The sequence below is a fragment of the Drosophila elegans genome, unplaced genomic scaffold (genome assembly GCF_018152505.1).
Source record: "Drosophila elegans isolate 14027-0461.03 unplaced genomic scaffold, ASM1815250v1 contig_476, whole genome shotgun sequence".
Lineage (NCBI taxonomy): Eukaryota > Metazoa > Arthropoda > Insecta > Diptera > Drosophilidae > Drosophila > Drosophila elegans.
In genome coordinates this window covers 8,240,323-8,259,571 of record NW_024545863.1, presented here as the reverse complement: position 1 = coordinate 8,259,571, position 19,249 = coordinate 8,240,323, and the positions used below count along the sequence as shown (strand labels likewise).

The 19,249-nt window shown below is 39.9% G+C and overlaps 3 protein-coding genes across 3 annotated transcripts; 2 read left to right on the top strand and 1 right to left on the bottom strand.

The window, feature by feature from the left end:
- The first annotated feature begins 287 nt into the window (after window positions 1–287).
- Window positions 288–2,524, top strand: LOC108140674 (zinc finger protein 766). Its single transcript, XM_017263619.2, has 4 exons — window positions 288–506; window positions 566–1,816; window positions 1,873–2,222; window positions 2,282–2,524. Exons 1-4 carry the CDS (start codon window positions 327–329, stop codon window positions 2,436–2,438), a joined length of 1,938 nt encoding a protein of 645 aa, XP_017119108.1. The 5' UTR covers window positions 288–326; the 3' UTR covers window positions 2,439–2,524.
- Window positions 2,478–18,193, bottom strand: LOC108140673 (leishmanolysin-like peptidase). Its single transcript, XM_017263618.2, has 9 exons — window positions 17,443–18,193; window positions 7,642–7,784; window positions 5,930–5,960; window positions 5,783–5,865; window positions 5,614–5,725; window positions 4,817–5,202; window positions 4,342–4,755; window positions 3,843–4,135; window positions 2,478–3,775 (listed from the first exon to the last, which is right to left on the bottom strand). Exons 1-9 carry the CDS (start codon window positions 17,569–17,571, stop codon window positions 3,318–3,320), a joined length of 2,049 nt encoding a protein of 682 aa, XP_017119107.1. The 5' UTR covers window positions 17,572–18,193; the 3' UTR covers window positions 2,478–3,317.
- On the top strand, window positions 10,658–11,415 carry LOC108140675. The gene is made up of 3 exons (XM_017263621.2): window positions 10,658–10,958; window positions 11,016–11,192; window positions 11,253–11,415. Exons 1-3 carry the CDS (start codon window positions 10,692–10,694, stop codon window positions 11,409–11,411), a joined length of 603 nt encoding a protein of 200 aa, XP_017119110.1. The 5' UTR covers window positions 10,658–10,691; the 3' UTR covers window positions 11,412–11,415.
- Window positions 18,194–19,249: the final 1,056 nt, after the last annotated feature.

Below are 19,249 nucleotides of genomic sequence, written 5' to 3'. Positions count from 1 at the left end.
AGATTGTTAAAATTAATTGATAAATGATTTCAAACCAAATAAACCTAATAACACAAAAAATGTTTATTAAAGTTTTTGAATTAAGATATTTTATTGAGCTACATAAGTGTTGCCTCGCATATAAATAGTTAACTTGAGTACTAAAAACTTTTAAAGCTATGATTTTAGTACTTTTAAATAAAAATTCCGTTATGGAGCCACCGTGCCGTGAACCGGAACCAAACACCGTCCGCAGCCCTGGTCGGTTCTTTATTTTCCAGCCCTGTTGATTGGGCAAAGACAGGGTTGACTATCATAACAAAACAAAAGTGATTTCAAATTAAAATATGTCGGATCTTCTAGCAGTATCAGAAGCCGGCAATGAAGATTTAACAACATGGCATCGATGGTGTCGTCTGTGCGCCAAGGATCATCCGACGAACCGGAACATCTTCGCCGTGGAGGTCAAACAATACTCCTGGACGAGCATGCTGGCAATGACCGTAGGCAAATACTTCTGGGTGGATGTAATTATTATTTATTTATTTATCCTGTGCAGAGCACTTAAGTAAGTTATGCCTTTCAGATCAAAAGGGAGGATGAGCTCAGTAATTGTCTATGCGTCGAATGTTTCAATTTAATGGATTGCCTAATCGAATTCTCGGAAAGAGTTCGCAAAGTTCAAACCCTTTTCAACAGATTGCAGGCCACAAAGCCGGATGTTTTGGTGAATTTTGACAAAATACGAGAGGATTGCGGTTTGGTGACCCATGAATGGAAACATATGATGTCCAGGGCAGTTGAACTTCATCCTGTGCAAAAGCAGGAAAAATTCATTGACGGGGATAAAGCACTTGCTGGTGAAGAACTAAAAACTGATGAAATGTTGTTGATACCCAGTTTAGGGGTGGAACAAAGTCCTGAGCAGAAACCGGATTTTATCGATGAGGAAGAGGAAATTTTGGAAGAGGGTGAGCACCTGGCTGAGGAAGAGGTTGAAACTGTGGAGGAGGAAGTGGAACACCACGACACTTCTGATTGCTTGGTGGAAGAAGAACTCGTTCCGGAGGAAGATTTCATCGAGGAGTCGCAAATAATAGAAGAGAGCAATGTTGAGGACTTTCACATCGAAACCTACGAAGTCATCTCCCACAAAGCCCTATCAGAACCTGTTCAAACCAAACTCATCGAGCAGTCGCTTGAGTCCGAGCACGATCCCCAGGAGTCGCAGATAATAGAAGAAACCCAAGTTGAAGACTTCCACATCGAAACCTACGAAGTTATCTCTCACAATCCCCAAGCGGAACCTGTAAAATCAAAAGACGTCGTGGAATCCTTGGAGTCCGAGGACGATCCGCAGGATGATCACTCTCCGGAACATCTTGAAGAGGACGAGGTGGAAATCCCCGAGGAACCGGCCATCTACAAATGCAGCATTTGCAGTAAACCGTACAAGAAACCCAAGGCCTACAAGCGGCACATGGAAGAGGTTCACAACACTGCGCCCCAGGATCTGCCACAGTTGGAATGCAACCAGTGTGGAGTCTCCTTCTCCACGGTTACCCAACTGCACGCTCACTATCGCTCCCATTTACCCGCCAAATTGAAGCCGGACAATTCCTGCCCGCACTGCGAGAAGATATTCACCACCCCGGGAACACTCAAGCGACACATAGATGGGGTCCACAAGCAGATCAAGCCCTATGTCTGCGATCTCTGCGGCAAGAGCTTCAACTACATCACCGGGCTCAAGGATCACAAACTTGTCCACACCGAAGAGTGTCCCTTTGAGTGTCCAGTGTGCCAGCGACGCTTTAAAAACAAGGCCAGGTTAAAGGTAACCCAATATTTAATTGATTATTCCTTATTCGCTGATTACCCTATCCATTTTAGATCCATTCCGATACCCACAGTGACAGAATCTACGAGTGTTCCATATGCGGTGTAAAACTTAAGACCCGTCGCACCTTTAACAAGCACAAGTTGGTCCACTCGGATGAACGGCAGTACAAGTGTGACGTCTGCGGATCGTCGTTTAAGCGCAGCAAGACACTGAAGGCGCATCTCATCCTGCACACCGGCATCCGGCCGTATAAGTGCAACTTTTGCGGTAGGGACTTCACCAATGGCTCCAACTGTCGGTCGCACAAGCGCCAGTCGCATCCCAAGGAACTGGCCGAGGAGGAAGCTCGCGGGGTGTCCCGATCTACCCTACTTCCTATGCTGGCGGAACTGACCAAGGCGTGAGTAAAAGCTTCAGATCATATTTCAAAAAGTTATCAATCATTGACCTACTTTCCAGGTCCAAGCTCATAAAAACACCCGCAAAGCCCAGCAAAACGAGGGGAAGTAGGCTAAAAGTTGCACCTAAAAAGCCAGAAAATGCCACTGAACCTTCCGCAAAGGACACCGATGGTGCCATCCTCTACGAATTCGTCGAGGAACTTGACTACTCCTAAGTATTGCAATAAACTTTTATTTAATAACTACATTAAAACTTGCGATTTCAAGGATCTCTTGGTTTATTCACAATTCAAGTTTAGCTTCTTAAAATCTAGATTACAAACCGAGGGTTGAGTTTTCAAATCTTAAATGCTTGATAGGCAGCTGAAATGGAAAAACATATTGAACTTAGGCGAAACTAATCGAATATAAATCACAAGGCAATCAACGAATTTCGAAAACCATATTCATAATAAATAACAAAGAATTTAACAACACGCAAGTGGAACTGCCAAACGCCACCGTCCCGAATATTAAATATTGTTCGCAATAGGCTTTGGAATGTACAGATCAGTATTTAAGAAACATAGAACTGTCTTTGGATACTCCACGTTGAAGTGATTGGTTATATGAAGCCGACATTTCAAATTGGAGGTAAAATCCGGGGACACACTTAAAAAAGATCACATTTTGAGATGGACAAAATAGATTTACGCTTATATACCTATATGTTTGGTAGGAGGGGTCAATTTGTACGAATATACGCAAAATTAGAAAATCTCAGGCTACAAATAGTAATCTTAGGACAGTATTTATAGCTTTAACTAGCTAACATTTGAGCATATTTTGAAACATTTAGAGGAAAAGGGGGAAATGTTTAAATATTTTGAATAATGCAAAACATTTTATGGTTTCAAATACTACAAAATTGTCCAAAGATTACGTTTGCAGCTAAATTTCATTTCAAAAATCGACCCACTCAACTTTTCGGAGTATTACACTTACAATCGACCTACATTTAGACAAGTTGAGCTTATTTCGTAGAGCTAAAATTTACAAATTTCACTAAATACATATAAAGCGCAAGTAAAACCGCACCCTGCATCTTGGCCAGCCTAACTTAATCCCCACCGCAGGCCGAAGAGCAGGAGAGCAGCGGCGATTATGGCCACGGAACATGAGACCTCGCTGGCCGCTCCACAGGCGAGGACGTCGCGCGGGTACTTGTTGAGCGGGTCCGCCTCCTCGCCCGGTCGACATTGCTTTCCCTGGGCAGCGAACTGGGATCCGCACAGTTCGTGACACGGCGGACACATGATCGCCCCCTTGTGCAGCCATCCGTTGGCCGCAATCCGGATGGAGAGCTTCTGTCCGGGAAAGGAGCACTTGTAGCTGTAGTTGCCCACCAGGATGTGCAGCCGCCCATCGAAGCAGTCGTACTTGTAGCAGCCACTGCCCCAGTGCTGCCACTCGCGCGTCTGATGGCAGGATCGCTCCTCCCACATGGACTCGCTGTGGTCGAAGCACTTGGCTCCCTCGCCATAGCTCTCCAAAGCAAAGTTCTTCTCAGGCTCTGGAAGGGGAGATTAAAGATAGTGGGTTAGTAAACACCTAAATCAGGGTAAGGCAGTTAAGTTTACTTGGATTATTCTCCGTGAAGCGACAGTGCGATCCCCGCACGATCACATTCTTGCTGCGCCAAGTAAACTCCTGGATGTAGGGACAGTGGTCGGCCAGCGAAACGGATCCGCCGTAGAATCCCTCTTCACCATCCTTCACATGATTCAGGCTGTCGAAGTTCTGGTAACTCTTGGGCAGCTCGAAATCATGGCGGATGAGATTGCACAGCGCCACCGAGTTGCGATCGTCCGTGCACTCGGTTTGGAGTGGATCCTGCTTGACTTTCGAGCAGAATGGATGTATGGAGCGACCCCTTTAAAAGATGAACAAAAGAATTATGATCATCATTTATAAGTAACAGGGAAGCCAATGACCACAAGATAAGCATGTTTATTTGCACAAAATTATAAAAAAAAAACAATTCTATACGCAAATTCTTAAGCATTATTATGTGTGCTTACAATTAACACCCTAATGATGATATTTTTTGCAACTAATATAAGAGATTGCTGAATATACCTGGCATGGTTTAACTGAATCCAATCCTTGCAGCTGCGCATGGCGAACGCACATCCCAGCCCCTTTCCCCAGGTGAGAGGCGTGGCCATGGAGTAGTTGGCCCGATACCAGCCGGAGTCCTCCATCAGGGCAAGGGTGATGCGCGAGAAGACCGGCGACTGTGTGTGCGTGCCAGTCATGGCCTCGTTTTCGAGGATACGTTTTTCCCAGTGGGTCAGGGCGGTGCCCTCGCCGCCCTGATCCTCCAGCTCGGCGCCCTCCAGCTTATTGCAGTTGAAGTGGGCCCGGACCTCCGCAGTTACGCGCGGAGTGACCATCATGTCCAAGACCTTGTTGACATGGCCACCACGCACAGACCAGTTCTCTCGCACCACCTTGCGGATGGTCTCGTTGCTCCACTGATGGATCTGCAATCTGCGCGGGGATTTGTGGATTAATCACAAACATACTGAGTATGCGTTATTCGATTGCTTACTTTTCATTTAGGTACGGCTTGCCAGTATCCGACTTTCGCGGCGTCCGGGGTTTTCCTTCGTCGTCCCTGAAGAAAGCGTACAGGCTGACGGAGAAGCCCAGTGCATGCAGGATCTCGTGCTTAACGGTGGAGATCAGCGTCTGCAGCTCCTGCGGCTTGGTGCTTATGCTCTCCGGACAGAGATTGGCATGTCCGGCGATCGGACGGTCCAGAGCCGCCTCTTGCTGACAATGGGCCGCATAGGCCACCGTCAGACCCTTGAAGCATCGTTGGGTTTGTCTAGCCGACACGTAAAATACAAAGTCGGCGTTCTCAATTCCATCTCCCGGCTGAGTATTGCTATCGATGCGACAGTTCTGGCCAGTGGCATTGCAGACGCGGCAGACCTGTCAATAAAAATCAATAAATAACTAATACTTAACTTAAAACTAGTTTGTTTAAAACGAAAATAAATGAAAAACGTAATTTGATCTATTTTAAATTAATGTATGGCGTTTAATTTATATTTATATTTTTAATTTTCTTTTATTTTAAAACAATGCAATTTGGCTTAAAGGTGTTTTGAAAGCAATCAGTTATTTAAAAGACCAGTGATCAAACCTGCACTTGCTTATGGTTTGCCTAAACCAGTTTTTAAATTTACCAGTATGTACAAATTTTGTGTAGCTGCATTTATTTCACTCAAGGCCTTTCTTTAAAACAAAGCGTTTCGAGCCGAGTAGGGTGCGGTTGCCACAAGAATTTTCTATGGCTGAACTTGAATGGAGCTCGAGAAAAGTTTTGGTAAGGATACTTACATCCAAGTGCTCGTTGGGCACCTGCACCTCGCCGCACATGGTCGTCGCCTTGCAGTGGTCGATGCAGTGGGTGTGGCCATTCTTCACGTACACCTGGGTGCTGTCGCATTTCCTGAAATTCAGTTATTAATAATTGAAAGTTGAAGGTTTTCTTTGAGGGCGAGCTTACCTATTGAGGCGAATAACACCCTTGGTCTCTCGCACCATCAGGGCCTGTTCCCAGAACTGCACGGCTTCCGGGAGTACGGTGTCCTGAAATGGGTTTAAAGCAAAGTCTTCAGCTCAGTAGCCATGAAAACCAGAGATGTCAACTCACATTTATCAAATTAAATTTCTCCTCTTCCAACCTGGCAGGTGGCGAGCGTGAAACAACAAGAAAATAGTTTTGTATATTAGAACTTTAGGGAAAAGAAGAAGGAGAAGGCAGTGTTTTGTTTATTAGCATCTCTAAGGATAAGGGCGGTGCCACTTCCAAAGCTGTGGTTGCCGTTATTGTAAAGATGTGGGGATGGATTTCTGGGAAATTTGAGAAGTTAATTTCGTGTTTTTGATAAGCCAGAAAAGCCGTAATAAAAAAGGTTAAGGCATGTATTTGGTGTTGCTTTTGAAGCTTGTTTTTCAAGAGTTATTGGTTTCCTATAGGAAACACGTATTCAATGGCTGAAAATGAATTATATTTTGATCGCACAAATTTTATAAAATGTAATTATCTTTTAATACCAAACAGATTTGTAGTTGCAAGATTCGATTTAAATTCCCTTAAATGAAGATCTCAAATTAAGAAGTTATAAATCCAAATTGGGCTTAGACCTAATGTGAAAATAAGCAGCAAATCAGATTACAAATTGTAGATAAATATAATCCTATTTATGGGGCTTGCAATAAACAAACACTTTAAATTGTTAACGGCTTGTAATCGATTACAAATTGTGAATTCCCAAACGAAAGCACTTTTACGCGAAGGTCAACTGCCTGACACTCAGACCAGGTAATTGTGTACCTGTTAGCACCTGTTTGAGTCACTTATTCACGACTAAATAATTCATCGAATCGAAACTGAAACCGAAGCCGAGACCCAAAATTAAAGCCAAGTGAAGTCAACTCTCCGCTTTCCTGTTGACCTTGTCCGCAGCCATTGCTCGCCAATCGATCGGGCGGATCGACCCGAACTAACTGTCTGTGGGGCGATCTGGCCAGTTCCAGTGACCATTCGGTCATTTGACCATGTGGATGGAGCAATCGATGGCCAACCTTAGGAGACACCTCGGCCCACTGCGTTGATTTGGACAAATTGCGCACACATGGCCAACCGATTCGGGCCTGAGGTACATATATTGTTACCCAACCCGAAGCGGCCGTAACGGTGCATGGCCAAAGCAAAACGGTCGGAAGAGTGAGTTGTTTACTCGCTTTTGCGCGGCTCTGTGTTAACTTGACATTCGGCCAAGTCAAATTGTAAACTGTTTTTCTGTCTGCTTGGCTGGCTGCCATTAAAGTGCAATTAAAGCCAATTTTCAGAGCTGGAGCACAGATTTACACTGGCAAAAAGTTGATTTTTTTTTCCTTTTTTTGAGAATTTTATGAATTATAAGATTTTATTGGTACAAATTTATGTTTTAAAGTTTGTGCATGGACATTTTAAATTTCTTTCCTAATACTGTTGGCTTGTGTATATAGCTTCATTATGTTTTCTAATCTAAGTCTCTGGTATAAAAAAGGCAACACTGCGAATGAAAGGAGTAAACCAATTTAAATATATGAAGTGTCTAGGTATAAGTTAAAAACGAAATCATTAATACAATTTATTAAAACTTATTTTTGTTATTGTTGTGTTTTCTAATAAAATTTTGCATGTGAGGATTAAAATAACAACTATTTGTTCTCAGTAAAGTTTAAGGTATTAGAATTTCCGAGAATATGATTTACATGATACTATACTATACTAAACAAACTTAAATGTTTCTTATCAACTAATTTTAAATGTGTTGATTTTGGCTTATAATTTTCCAGAGTGTATCCGGCACTCACCTGTAGACGGAGTCGTCGTAGACGAGCAGAATCCGCAGCGGCTGGTCGGCGGCAACGCTGCGCCGGCGCACGCTATGCCTGGCTGCCTCTCCGGCGGAGTCATCTTCGCTATCAGCCAGTTGGATGCGCACGCCATGGACGACCTATAAAACGAAAGATGGATGGATGATGAGGCCGATGGATAGTAGATCGCGATAGAGCCGGAAAGTTAAGGAAAGGGAGAGTAAACGGAGACGAAGGCGAAGGCGAAGACGAAGAAATCAAGAAATCACTCAGCGGAGCTTAAACGAAAGCGAAATTTCGTTGTTAACTATTTAATGACGACATGTAGTCAGACAAAGGCCACACAAAAAGGCAGTTCCACGCCGGTAATTGGTCTGCGCAAATTGCAGGGAAATTAATTTTAAATTGCCCGCCAAAATGTCGAACGATTGGCACATCGAAATGTCAATGATTTGTGGGGCTGGTTATTTTGTTTTGGGTTTTATTTAGCCCGTTGTTTCGGCGCTGCCATTGTTTCGTTATTATTGTGCTCTGCGGTCGCATTGTGCAATCTGTGCCAATTATTAGGAATAAATTAGATGTCTTACTTGCATGTGTATGGCCCAGCGGCCTTTATCCGCAGATAATCCGCTGACACACAGACTAAGCACTTGACACTCATCAGCATAAATTGTCGCCGCCATCTCGGCGATGCGCTTGAGTGCGGGTGCGGCTAAATATATGCTCATCAAATATGTGTACATTGAAAGCAGTCTGTCCGGAAAGCGGTCTTAAAAGGTTCTTGCTGCTCGACAAGTCTCCGGGGAGTAGGGCATGAAAACGAAAGTGTCTTTGCTGCCATCATATATGAAAGAAAAGCCAGCCAGACGGAGTGAAAGGCAGTGGCAAACGACGACGATGGCAATGGAAATTATAATAAAGCTAATTTGCACTCAAGAAATGAATTGGCAGACAGCTTAGCTGCCTTAATTAATGGAGCAGCAAATGTCCCCCATCGTGGGAAGTGATTCGCTAGGTGTTCTCAGTGCCCAAGTATGGGCTGTAACCGCCGGTAAATGGCAAAGTTAGACACCTGCACGAACCCGTAGAAAACACATTCCTATTTATCCAAGAACAACAATAGTTATGGCAATCGCCATCTGACAAAAGAGTTTGGCATTGAAATGAGCTAAGCAAACAGTGGTGGGGTTCCGCTGAAGTGCCACGGCTTCGACTCGATCTCGAGATTTATCTCGCACCCATCAAAGCCATCGATGCTCTAATGACTAGGGATCAACCGGCAACGTGGCAATATCTGTTTGTCATTGTGTCGATAATTTTTTTCTTAAAATCATTGTTTATTAATTAAACATATAAATTGAGCTAAAAGTTTTATGAATTTAACCAAAGCAATAATAATCAACGAGTATCTTACACAGTGCTAACTTACAAGCTAAATTTCAAGCTGCATTTTCTAATTTTAAGAGATTAAAAAAAATAAAAATATATACAAATTTAAGAGCTAAGAAAAAAAGATTTCTTTAAGCATTATTATACTAATTAGGACACATTTTCATTAATAGAGTTTGGTAAACTTTTACGTAAGTACAATGTTATTCTATGGCTTTCTGTAAGTGTAAAGTGTAAAGATCAGCCATCTGTTATTATATTTTATGTCACTATCATGGAGGATTTGCTATATCATCACCGAAATTCCCCTCATAGACAACGCCCTGCTAGTCATGTGCTATTAAGGTAAGTAAAGTATACATAAACCATTAAAGATATACATCTTTAAAGCCGACTATAATCGTGACAAAGACCCTCGAAAAAATAAGCAACATAATGTACGATCTTCACATTGATCGTGCCCGGCTGGGAGCATTATCCCCCCAAAACCCCATAAGGTGTTGCGGTTGAGTGCATTGAAAAAGCATTTGAAAAACCGCACAAATTACAAATCATCTGCGAAACGTTTGGCTTTGGCAGGTGAAAGACGATGACGCACAAAAGCATTTAGACGGGCAGCTCGATGGTTTTACTGTCTTTTTGGAGGAGAGTGGATTCGAAAGGAGGGGGAATTCGAGTTATGGCGGTGTCTATATCTGTGGGGCATTAATGCAACCCAGATGCATTGTTATGTGAACCGTTAACAGTTGAATGGACAGCTTTCATTAATAAACACGATGTTTTAATAATTAAGAACTTTATTCATATTTAAAAATATATTATATATTTATAGACGAACTATTTATTACATAATTCATTTGTCTATTTGCTATTTATAAATAAGTGTTTAATTGATTTAAGTAATAAGTAAGAGTTACTAACTTACTCAAACAGTTATATTCAAGTGAGATTGTTTTCAACGTCTAAGAACCTGGATAGTAACGATCGGACGTCTATATCTTATAGCTTCCATTGGAATTACTGTTACACTTTTGTTATTCTTCTCGCTACTTATGCAGTTTTAGCAATTTCGGCAAAGTCTGCAAAGGTATTAAAACTTCGGCTTGGCGAAGTTAGCTTCTGTCCTAGGCTTTGTATTGCTCAATGTAACTTTTTTTCTTCACAACACTAACAATATAAAATCAGACAAAATGCAATTAACAATTAACGATTATTAAAAGAAAAACAAATAGCTGACCTAATATTCATTTCAAAACCAAAAAAAAGCGTTAAGTACTGAGCCATTACAAGTTCTGAGCACCAGCTGTTTATTTGTGTTTATTTTTGATTTTTTAAGCCAACTGAGTAAGGTTTACCAGTCTCAATATTTAAAAGCTAATTTTTACATATTATATATGATTTAAGTTAAGCATAGAAGAAAGTTCCTTATTTCCAGTCTTTATATGATCGTTTTTAAAACGTTTTCAATTGTCAATCACAAATGTCCATATCGTGAAAGCTTTGCAATAAAAATAATTACAAGTTGTGAAAAATGTTCTTTTTTTTTGGACGATAATGTAAAATCAGGCCAATACCATCAACAATTACTAATAATTAAAATGAAATCAATATACTATTACTGCGAACGGACCAACAAAATTTCAGAGTTAAGCCATATAATGATCAGAGCACAAGGTTTTTATTTTTGCTTATCTTGGATACTTTACAACTTGAGTAATATTCATGTGAGTTTTTTTCAATTTCTAAGAAACTGTTTAGTAAAACTAAGTTTTGCGCATGTCAAGGGTTCCTACAAGTTTAATTCACTAAAGTGCGACGTTCTTGCTCCAGAGATGGGTTATGTAAAGCAGTGCCTGATCAAGGCAATCGATCGGAAGCACAATATGATCAACATTGAAGCGATTCTGAATAAGACCATAACAGAGGTAATGAAACCAAAATACCTGTTAACCAGAAACAACTAAAAGTAATTTCTGCCCTAGTTTGAGATCCATTTTAAGATGGTTAAACGCGAAATCGGCGGTTGGCATCCATTTTTGTACGATATGAGAATTGATATTTGCCAATTCTTTAAAAACCAAAGGAAGTTTTTTATTCCAAATTTTATATACTCATTTATAAAGCCATTTACAAATGTGAATCACACCTGTCCATACTTGGTAAGCGTGGCAATAAAAACATCTATCATTGTTAAATAAATTAATTCCATTCCTTTAAAGGTTGGGACAGAGATGCGTCTTTGGCATTGGAGTCCGGACGAAGATGGAGTAATAGCCAAATTTCCAGTAGACCATGGTCAGTACGGGCTACAAACAACATGGTACATCAACAAAGTCACCACATTGAAAATAAATGGGTCTGTTTTATTTTTCAAATAATATTATCAGTGTTGTAAACAAAATTATAAATCTGTTGTAATAAAGCGATATTGGGAATGATAATAGTGTAAATAAAAACTATCGATAATATATTTTTTTTAATTTTTTTAAAGACGTGGTAACATTTCCCTACACATATGAAGTGCATTGCCTTACTATCTTTTGAAAATTAACTCAGTAATATATTTTTGATAGGAAATTCTACCAAATGATGGTATAATCGTTGCTTTGATAAGATCCAATTTTTCCATATTTTTTGGCCACACTTTCTAAGCACCGCCGGTATGCACATGGGCTTATTCAATCGGTGATAAGACGTAATGCTCAACCGGCTTGCATACTAACACAGATATTCGCGAGTGGCAAACAAATTTTTTCGGTTTGTGGGCCACATTCGAGCGTGTCCAGCTTTGGCCATGCGACTCACGTTTAAGGCAGAAATGGTAGCAATTCAAAAAAAAAAAAAAAAAAAGCGAAGCACGGCCAAGAAAAGCAAAGAGAAATGTTCGTTTTGGATACAGTCGGCTGCGCCTGCTCCTGCCTGATTACCTCCCGTATTTACTTTTAGAGCCAAACAAATAAGAGACGGCTGAAAAAGCTGTCATAAATGGCCAACTGCAAGCCACGCACGTTTGCTTGAGGCGAATAGAGGGGAGATTTGGCTGGAGATCGGGATTACGAAGCGCCAACGCGGTTTGTCCAGTTGCGCATGCTAATTTGGGCGCGGGAATCGATCATCGATGGTGGTTGAGTAATTATTTACGTCTGTCTCTGGCTCGGAGGCAGTCACTCTGTCTGCCAATCGCTAACCAATCCGTAACTGACAACATTTATGCGTCTTCATCCGTTTACACTCTCTTCCGAACAACAGTATTGCAGGGAAAAAAATATTTTACGGCTAGGAAAATTAGAAACATCATTAGCCAAGTTTGTAAAATCGGATACGGATATGTTAAATTATTCAATGGTAATAAATATTAATGCTGTAATTGAATCGAAACCACAATGAAATTTCCATAAATATCATGTTGTTATGATATCAAATAACATATTCAATTTTTGTTCCCCTTTTCAATAACCTAATTTTAGGACTGCGTATTTTGGCGAACAAAGATACCCACGTTTATCAATATTCATGAAGCTATTCATAAAAAAAGAAAAACAATACAGCTTCCATAAAAGTCAACCTTGATCCCGATTTTAGTAACATAATTTTCAGATTGGGCACTTTTAACTTTGCAAAATAACTTAAATCTAACAAATTAATTAAAAAAAACTAATGAAGTTTTAAGAAACATGACAGATGAATGACAGCTTTGTAAGTATTTGTCTGAGTGTAATTTTCCGATGGCTGTCACCTGCGTTCAACGCTCGCTCAAGTGCGGCAGATCAATCGAAGTCGCGGCTTTCAACTGAGCGTTTGTATATGGGCTTTCACTTTCGTTTGCCTACCACTCTCACTCTTGGATTCTCCCGAGCAGTTTCGCTCTTTTTCAGCTTACCAATTTTTATTTTTGTATAATAGTTTCTGAGCCGGGTTTTGCCGATGGCCACTTTGCATGCTGTGCCACTTGGTTGGCTCTTTCGCCTTGCTCTTGTTTCGGTCCCTCTTTGTCTGACTCATCTGTTCGCCGACTGCTGATTATTTTTACTCAATTCGTTCGTTACCTCACAGTTTGACCGCAAAAAAACTGTGTGTTACTTAATTGAAATTATGAACTGCAGCTAATCTGAGGCACTTTAGCACCAGCTGAACGCCCGGATCAGCAGCTATTCAAGTGGCACAATTTACGCCGCAAACTCAAGCAAATTGAATGAGTTCTCCTGGAATGATAGTCTAGCCAATTGAATAATTGCATTAACTGGCACAAACAGTTCCATGAAATCATTGGTTGCTTTTTCAATAAAATTAAGTCTAAAGTTCCAGCGAATAATGTGTCGAAAGCTGCACAAAATGTCATGTACATATTGTCAGATGCAATACATATTTATGTAATAAAATCGTGTAAAATAATCTTCTTGTAAAGCGCAATTTTTAAAATTGTGATTTAAATTGCAATTTTTGCAGTTATTCATTCAAACCCTCACATTAATTATTTCAGTCATTTTAAACCAATACTTTCTGCGAGATAAACACACGTTTTTAGGTAACGTTTTATTAAATTATTGGTAATCCCTAATATGTGATTTATACAGAATTATTTTGTGAAATTAGAATCACGGCCACATGTTTTAATTCATTAATAATAATAATAAAAACATTTTTGTAGCCGAATCAAAGCCCAAATAAACAATTCATACTGAACAATACTATTATGAAGGTGTGAACGCGGCGCCACATTTGTATGCTTAAATTACTAAAACAAGACTTAATTAGTTTGTGATTCAATTAAGAGCACGTTCCCCTGCAAATCCTGAAATGGCACGTTGTACTACAGAAGTGCAGAATGAATACAACTAAAATGTAATGCTTGTTTGCAAATGCAGATGACGAAGATGGAAGCGAAATGCTGGCTTTTAAAGGGGACAAATGCAAGGACCTTGCCCGGTGACCTCAATCACCTTAGGAATAAAGCTGTTTCTGCAAAAGGCACTTGCTAGCCCGCTGGCAGATGTCGGTGTTTTGTTTCAAGCCAGTAGCTCTTAATGGCCCTGAAGCGGCATCATTATAAACAATCGTCAGTCAATTTGGCCAACTAAATTTGCCTTTCAATAATAACGTTTCGCTAACCTGCGCGCACCAGAGATAAATACAGATTTGATTCACTTTATGCCATTACTATGGTAACTACTTTAAATGTAATAAAAAAAACGGGAATTGCAGTCGTTATGAAAGAGTTCGACATTCTAGAGAAGAGAAAAATAATAATTTAAACTTTTTAATTTGCAAACTTTAAAATTTTAATTGCTTTTTATAAATGAGGGAAATACTGGTAAATAAATCATAAGCATAAACTTAAATTTAATAATTTTTGGGAAAATGAAAACAACATGTGTTTCCAGTTTTTTTATTTATGAGTTTACACTAAACTTATTTTGCTATAAAACCATTGTTCTTCCTAGTCGTTTTAATTAACTTTTCGTTTCTTAGGTCATCGTATTTTTAATTCCCTTTTTTGGTATAATCTTACTAACACAAATTTCATAGTAACCATTATTTGAGACAGGCAATATAATGTTCTATAGTTTAAAAATTTCTTTTTTTTAAAATACATTAAGTTAAGTGCTGCTATTGAAGCTGTGTAACTATGGTGCGTAATTGGCCACTTAGCATTGCAATCGCTATTTTCTTGGCAAAAGCAGGAAAGTCCGTATTCGATTTCCCTTTGCCTCTGCACTCCCACATTTCAAGGATGCTTCAAAGTTTTGTGACTGGCTTCTTGTTTGGCTGTCCTAACCGTTTATCTACGGAGAAACTTGTTTGTTTAAAGTTTGTTTCGTCAAGTATAAATATTTAATCGTGAGCAATGGTTGGAGCAAAAAAGGAGAAGTATGGAAAGACAGGTATCTACATAGTTAAAATGTAAATGGAAATACATGTAGATGTTTGCAAGACAAATCGGCGATATGATTGCATTTGCATTTGCATTTCGTGTTGAACAGGATAGAAAATATGATTTCAACATGATCTTAAATCAAATATGTAAAAACCTAGAACCTAAGTAAATTATAGTCAAAAAGAAATAATTTTAGCTGAAGAGATCTATGTAAATGCATACCCTACTGCATGTAAGTGCATTTTAATTAAAGAGCTTATCCAATTTAGTCTAGCTGCAGGCTCAGTACTTCAATTTGCGAATAGCTGCGAAAAAAAATCTTTTACACTGATTAGTAAAAGGTAGCAGTGTAACAAAAGCAAAAAAAAATAATTAAAGCTGGCAGCAGTTTGCAGATTTCAATGAAATTCTGTTAAAGTTTAAACTTTAAAGTGCACTCTGGGTTCGCGTTTATCGGCTTACAGGGCCAGTACAGTGTGCGCCATTTCTGTCAGGCACGCACACTGGCAACGTGACAAACAATTCAATTTGGGGATTTTACATAATATCGCCCTTGTTCTCGCAGTTGTTGCTGCTTCCTTCAATTTATATAAGTATAATTACAATTGAGTGCTTCGGTTTCAACTGGACCGGTATTTGATTGGATGGGTATGGGGGTTTCGTTTTCGGGGTCGCTGCCCGCATTTATGTCCTAATCCTCCTTCGCAATCACTGTTTCTGACAGGATAATTTAAACTGGGCTGTCTGCCCGAACATTCCGTTGGCAGGGAGACAAAATCTGGCTGACTGTTCTTTGCATTTATAACAGTTTAAGTTACAGATAATTCAATTAATTACACGCCGGGCGACCTCGACAGCATCGTTAGCCATCGACAGACAGTCGCTGAATTAATTTTCCCCGGCTGTTCGAGTTCACTTTTACTTGTTTAACCAAAGTGGTAACTCGCTTATTAAGTCGTTGTGGTTGAAAAGTTTTTCAACACCTTCTTGGCTTTTTAAAATAATAATAGCAAACTTAGTATTTAGAAATTGGTTTGTCCAATTTAAAAGTTCTCTTTAATTTGTATTCAAAATGTGCCACAGTAACATACAAATTGTAGCTGCTAGTCTATTAAAAATATTCTATTAAACTTTGTTTCGGAAGAATTTTATCACTTTAAAATTTTCTCTCAAGATTTAACATTTAATTATTATTTGCAAAATTGAAAGCTCTGAATTCTGAACGAAGACAAAAGGTATTTTCAAGAGTATACTTTTGTATGAAGCTTTAGCCTTAAAAACGCATTGAAACTAAATGCCAATCCATTCAATTATTTGCTTCCAATTTGCAGAATTGAATTTGATTCTCAGAACTATAACTTTTCAAGTAAGCTAGGACTTCGCGTTTTTCCCAGGAAGTCTAATTTTCTTTCTGGGAAATAGCAAATTACCGGTTTGCTAAAAATCGCAATCACCCAGGGATCTCTGTACCGCACTCGATCCAGTAATCATGTAAATTTCCCCCTTTTGCGCAATTGACTGCGACCTTTATTTATGGCGACGCGCCAATTAAAACGCCGTTGATTGGAAAGCAGTATAATGTAAGCAAAAAGCACCCAAAGAAAATCAAGAGCCCGGCAGCATCCAGAGCAACAAGTTGGCGGACAGAGTCTGACATTAAACCCTAACTAGACCGCTGGATGTGGTGCATGTGGAGGCGGTTTGGTAACCACCAGTTACCTGCCACCGCTAACCTGTTGATATGCAGCCGCACCAGCTGCCTGGCAACCACATTGCATTGACTGAATCTCATATGCGCATATTATTAGCCAGTGGAATTAGTCAATAAGCTGTGGTTGCCATCATTGTCTCACTTTTAGTTTATATGGTAGAATTATGGGAACGGAAATTTCAGTGTTTTACCGAGTGCCGCACTAATTAAGCCTTTCCATGGCAATATCAATCAATTATAAACTTCCTGCGTAACCAGGACCAATTAGGAGCTTGCTCTAATGAGCGCAAAGGACAAGGACAGAAAGCATGAAACCAGAAAATCGAAACCCCAAAACTCTGTTATTATGGGGGATTTTCCGTCTTTCGTTTTTCCAAAATGATTTTGGGGGATTTTCATTTTGGGACTACACTAACTTTTTTTTTCACAATAATCGAATAAATCCCAAGACTGTCTATGCTCTTATATACATTTTTTTAAAAAGTTGCAGTTTCAATAACACCGACTAAATAGAGAAAATGCCTAACAAACTATTTGAAAGCTTTTCGTTTAGAGAATATAAGATGAATACAAGCTGAATTCGCTTTTGTTATATAGTAGCAGTATTTACATAAAACATCCTTAAAATCCACTTTACAATATAGCACAGAGTAAGCTAAAATCGATTTTGTTGCGCTTGTTAAATCCCTTTCAAAGTATTCCGCACATGTTTGCAGGTGTGTCCTCCCAACTTCGGTCCTGGAAACAGCTCTTTCACAGGGGGTCTTTTTGTTTTGGGGGCCAGAAAGGGGAGCAGGCAGATTGAACTTCGATGTGGACTCACCTCGTGGGCCTTGGGATGCTGATGCTGACAGTTGTGAGCGGTGGCCGAAACGAGAAGCCAAAAGCAGATTCCAAGGGCTGCCAGGAATTTGGCCATGTTGCGGGGTCGGAACAGGGGGGTTTTGGCCATCTTTAAGGGGTGTGTGGGATACAAAAGCTAATTATAGAGAACCGAGCATCATTGCGGTCTCCCTCGCATCCACAGGAATACGAATACGACTCTCGGGTCTTTCAATTTGTTTGGAACATAACTTTGTTTACTTTTCTTTGTTTGCCTATGTTTGCTGTTTCTCTGTTTGCTTTGTCAATTAACTCGCGAAAACCGGCTCGTATCCCTTTCCTCTCACTCACTGACTCGCACATACAAACACACTTTGTATATTGTGGACTACTTTTTGTGTTCGGGTGGGTGTGTCCGCCAATCTCAGCCCACGCCAAAAAAAAACGAAAAAACTGCAGTTTGCGGCATAAACAAACCCGCACTTAAATGTCAAATTCTCATGAACTGTCCATGCAGCGAATGCATTCTGTAGGACACTCCGCAGCCTCTGCAGCAAAAAATCGACACAGTGGGCACCCAAAAATCGGGAAATTCGGGCCTTTTCATTCAGTAAAACAATAAAAACACACGCGCAAAATGGGTGTGGGGCGGGACGCCGGCGAGGGTGGTTAGCGAACAACGGACGAAAACACAAAACGAAAACGCTGATAACGCGAAAAAACGTCCGAATTGGCTGGCGATTGAAATTGAATTGGCGAAATCGAAAGCAAAACTATCGTTATCTAGTGTTGGCTAACGTCCGAATGCGGATCAGCTGGCCAAACAGCTGCGGGAGAGCGGGATGACTAGTGTGTCACTTTGTTTTGGCGGGCTTATTAAAAAAACCAATTGCGACGAACCAAAAACCTGTTAAGTGTGCCAAGCCTACGGATTTGGACTAATCAGAACCACCTTGGCACGGCAAACGGACTTTGGGGATGTCTGTAGATTAAACACGACAATAAAAAAGGTTTTCTCCACAGCCACAAAAAATTTATTAATTTATTAAAAATTTTAGTTGGTTATCATTAATACAAATGTCGAATTTAATCTGGAAACAAAACGTATTTATGTTTATATTTTAACGACAAGTGAAGAATCCCAATCCCATGACTGCCAAACTGTAAGGTATTAATTATCTTTACAACTAGATGTAGATTTGCGATTTGAAAATCAACGATTTATACGTGCCGGATAACCGGTACTGGAATTACTTCAAATTTATTCAGAAATATATAAATATTTTTTAAACACATCATCTGGACCTACCACTTTTTCGAAATTGCGGTTCATTATAGGATAAGGGTGAGTGTCTCTACTAAGTCTTTTAAATTTTAGTTCTTTTAATTGCATTGTGGTATATTTTTGTTAACACGGCTATGGAAACACGACCTCTTTGTGGAGGTGGGAAACATTTAGCCGGTAAACTTAAATATTTCATCAGTTTGAAAAATAAATGGTTTAATAAATATAAGCATCTATGTTTCCTCACCCCAAATAGAAAAAAACTTATATATTTCGGAATTTGGATAGCAAACACTTCTGACAGTGCTATGATCAAAAGTGTTTTTTGTTTGGGAAATGTTGTGAGATGTTTCTTCGATTTTTGTTTATTTATTTATATGGTCTTGCAGGTGATGGTGTGGAACCAGGCTAATGGTGCAAGAACTGGATTGAGAAGTTAACAGTGGCAAGGAAATATCGGTAGAGATGGATAAACATCGGTATTCCCCGCCAAACATCGATGGGACTGATATTTTGAAAACAT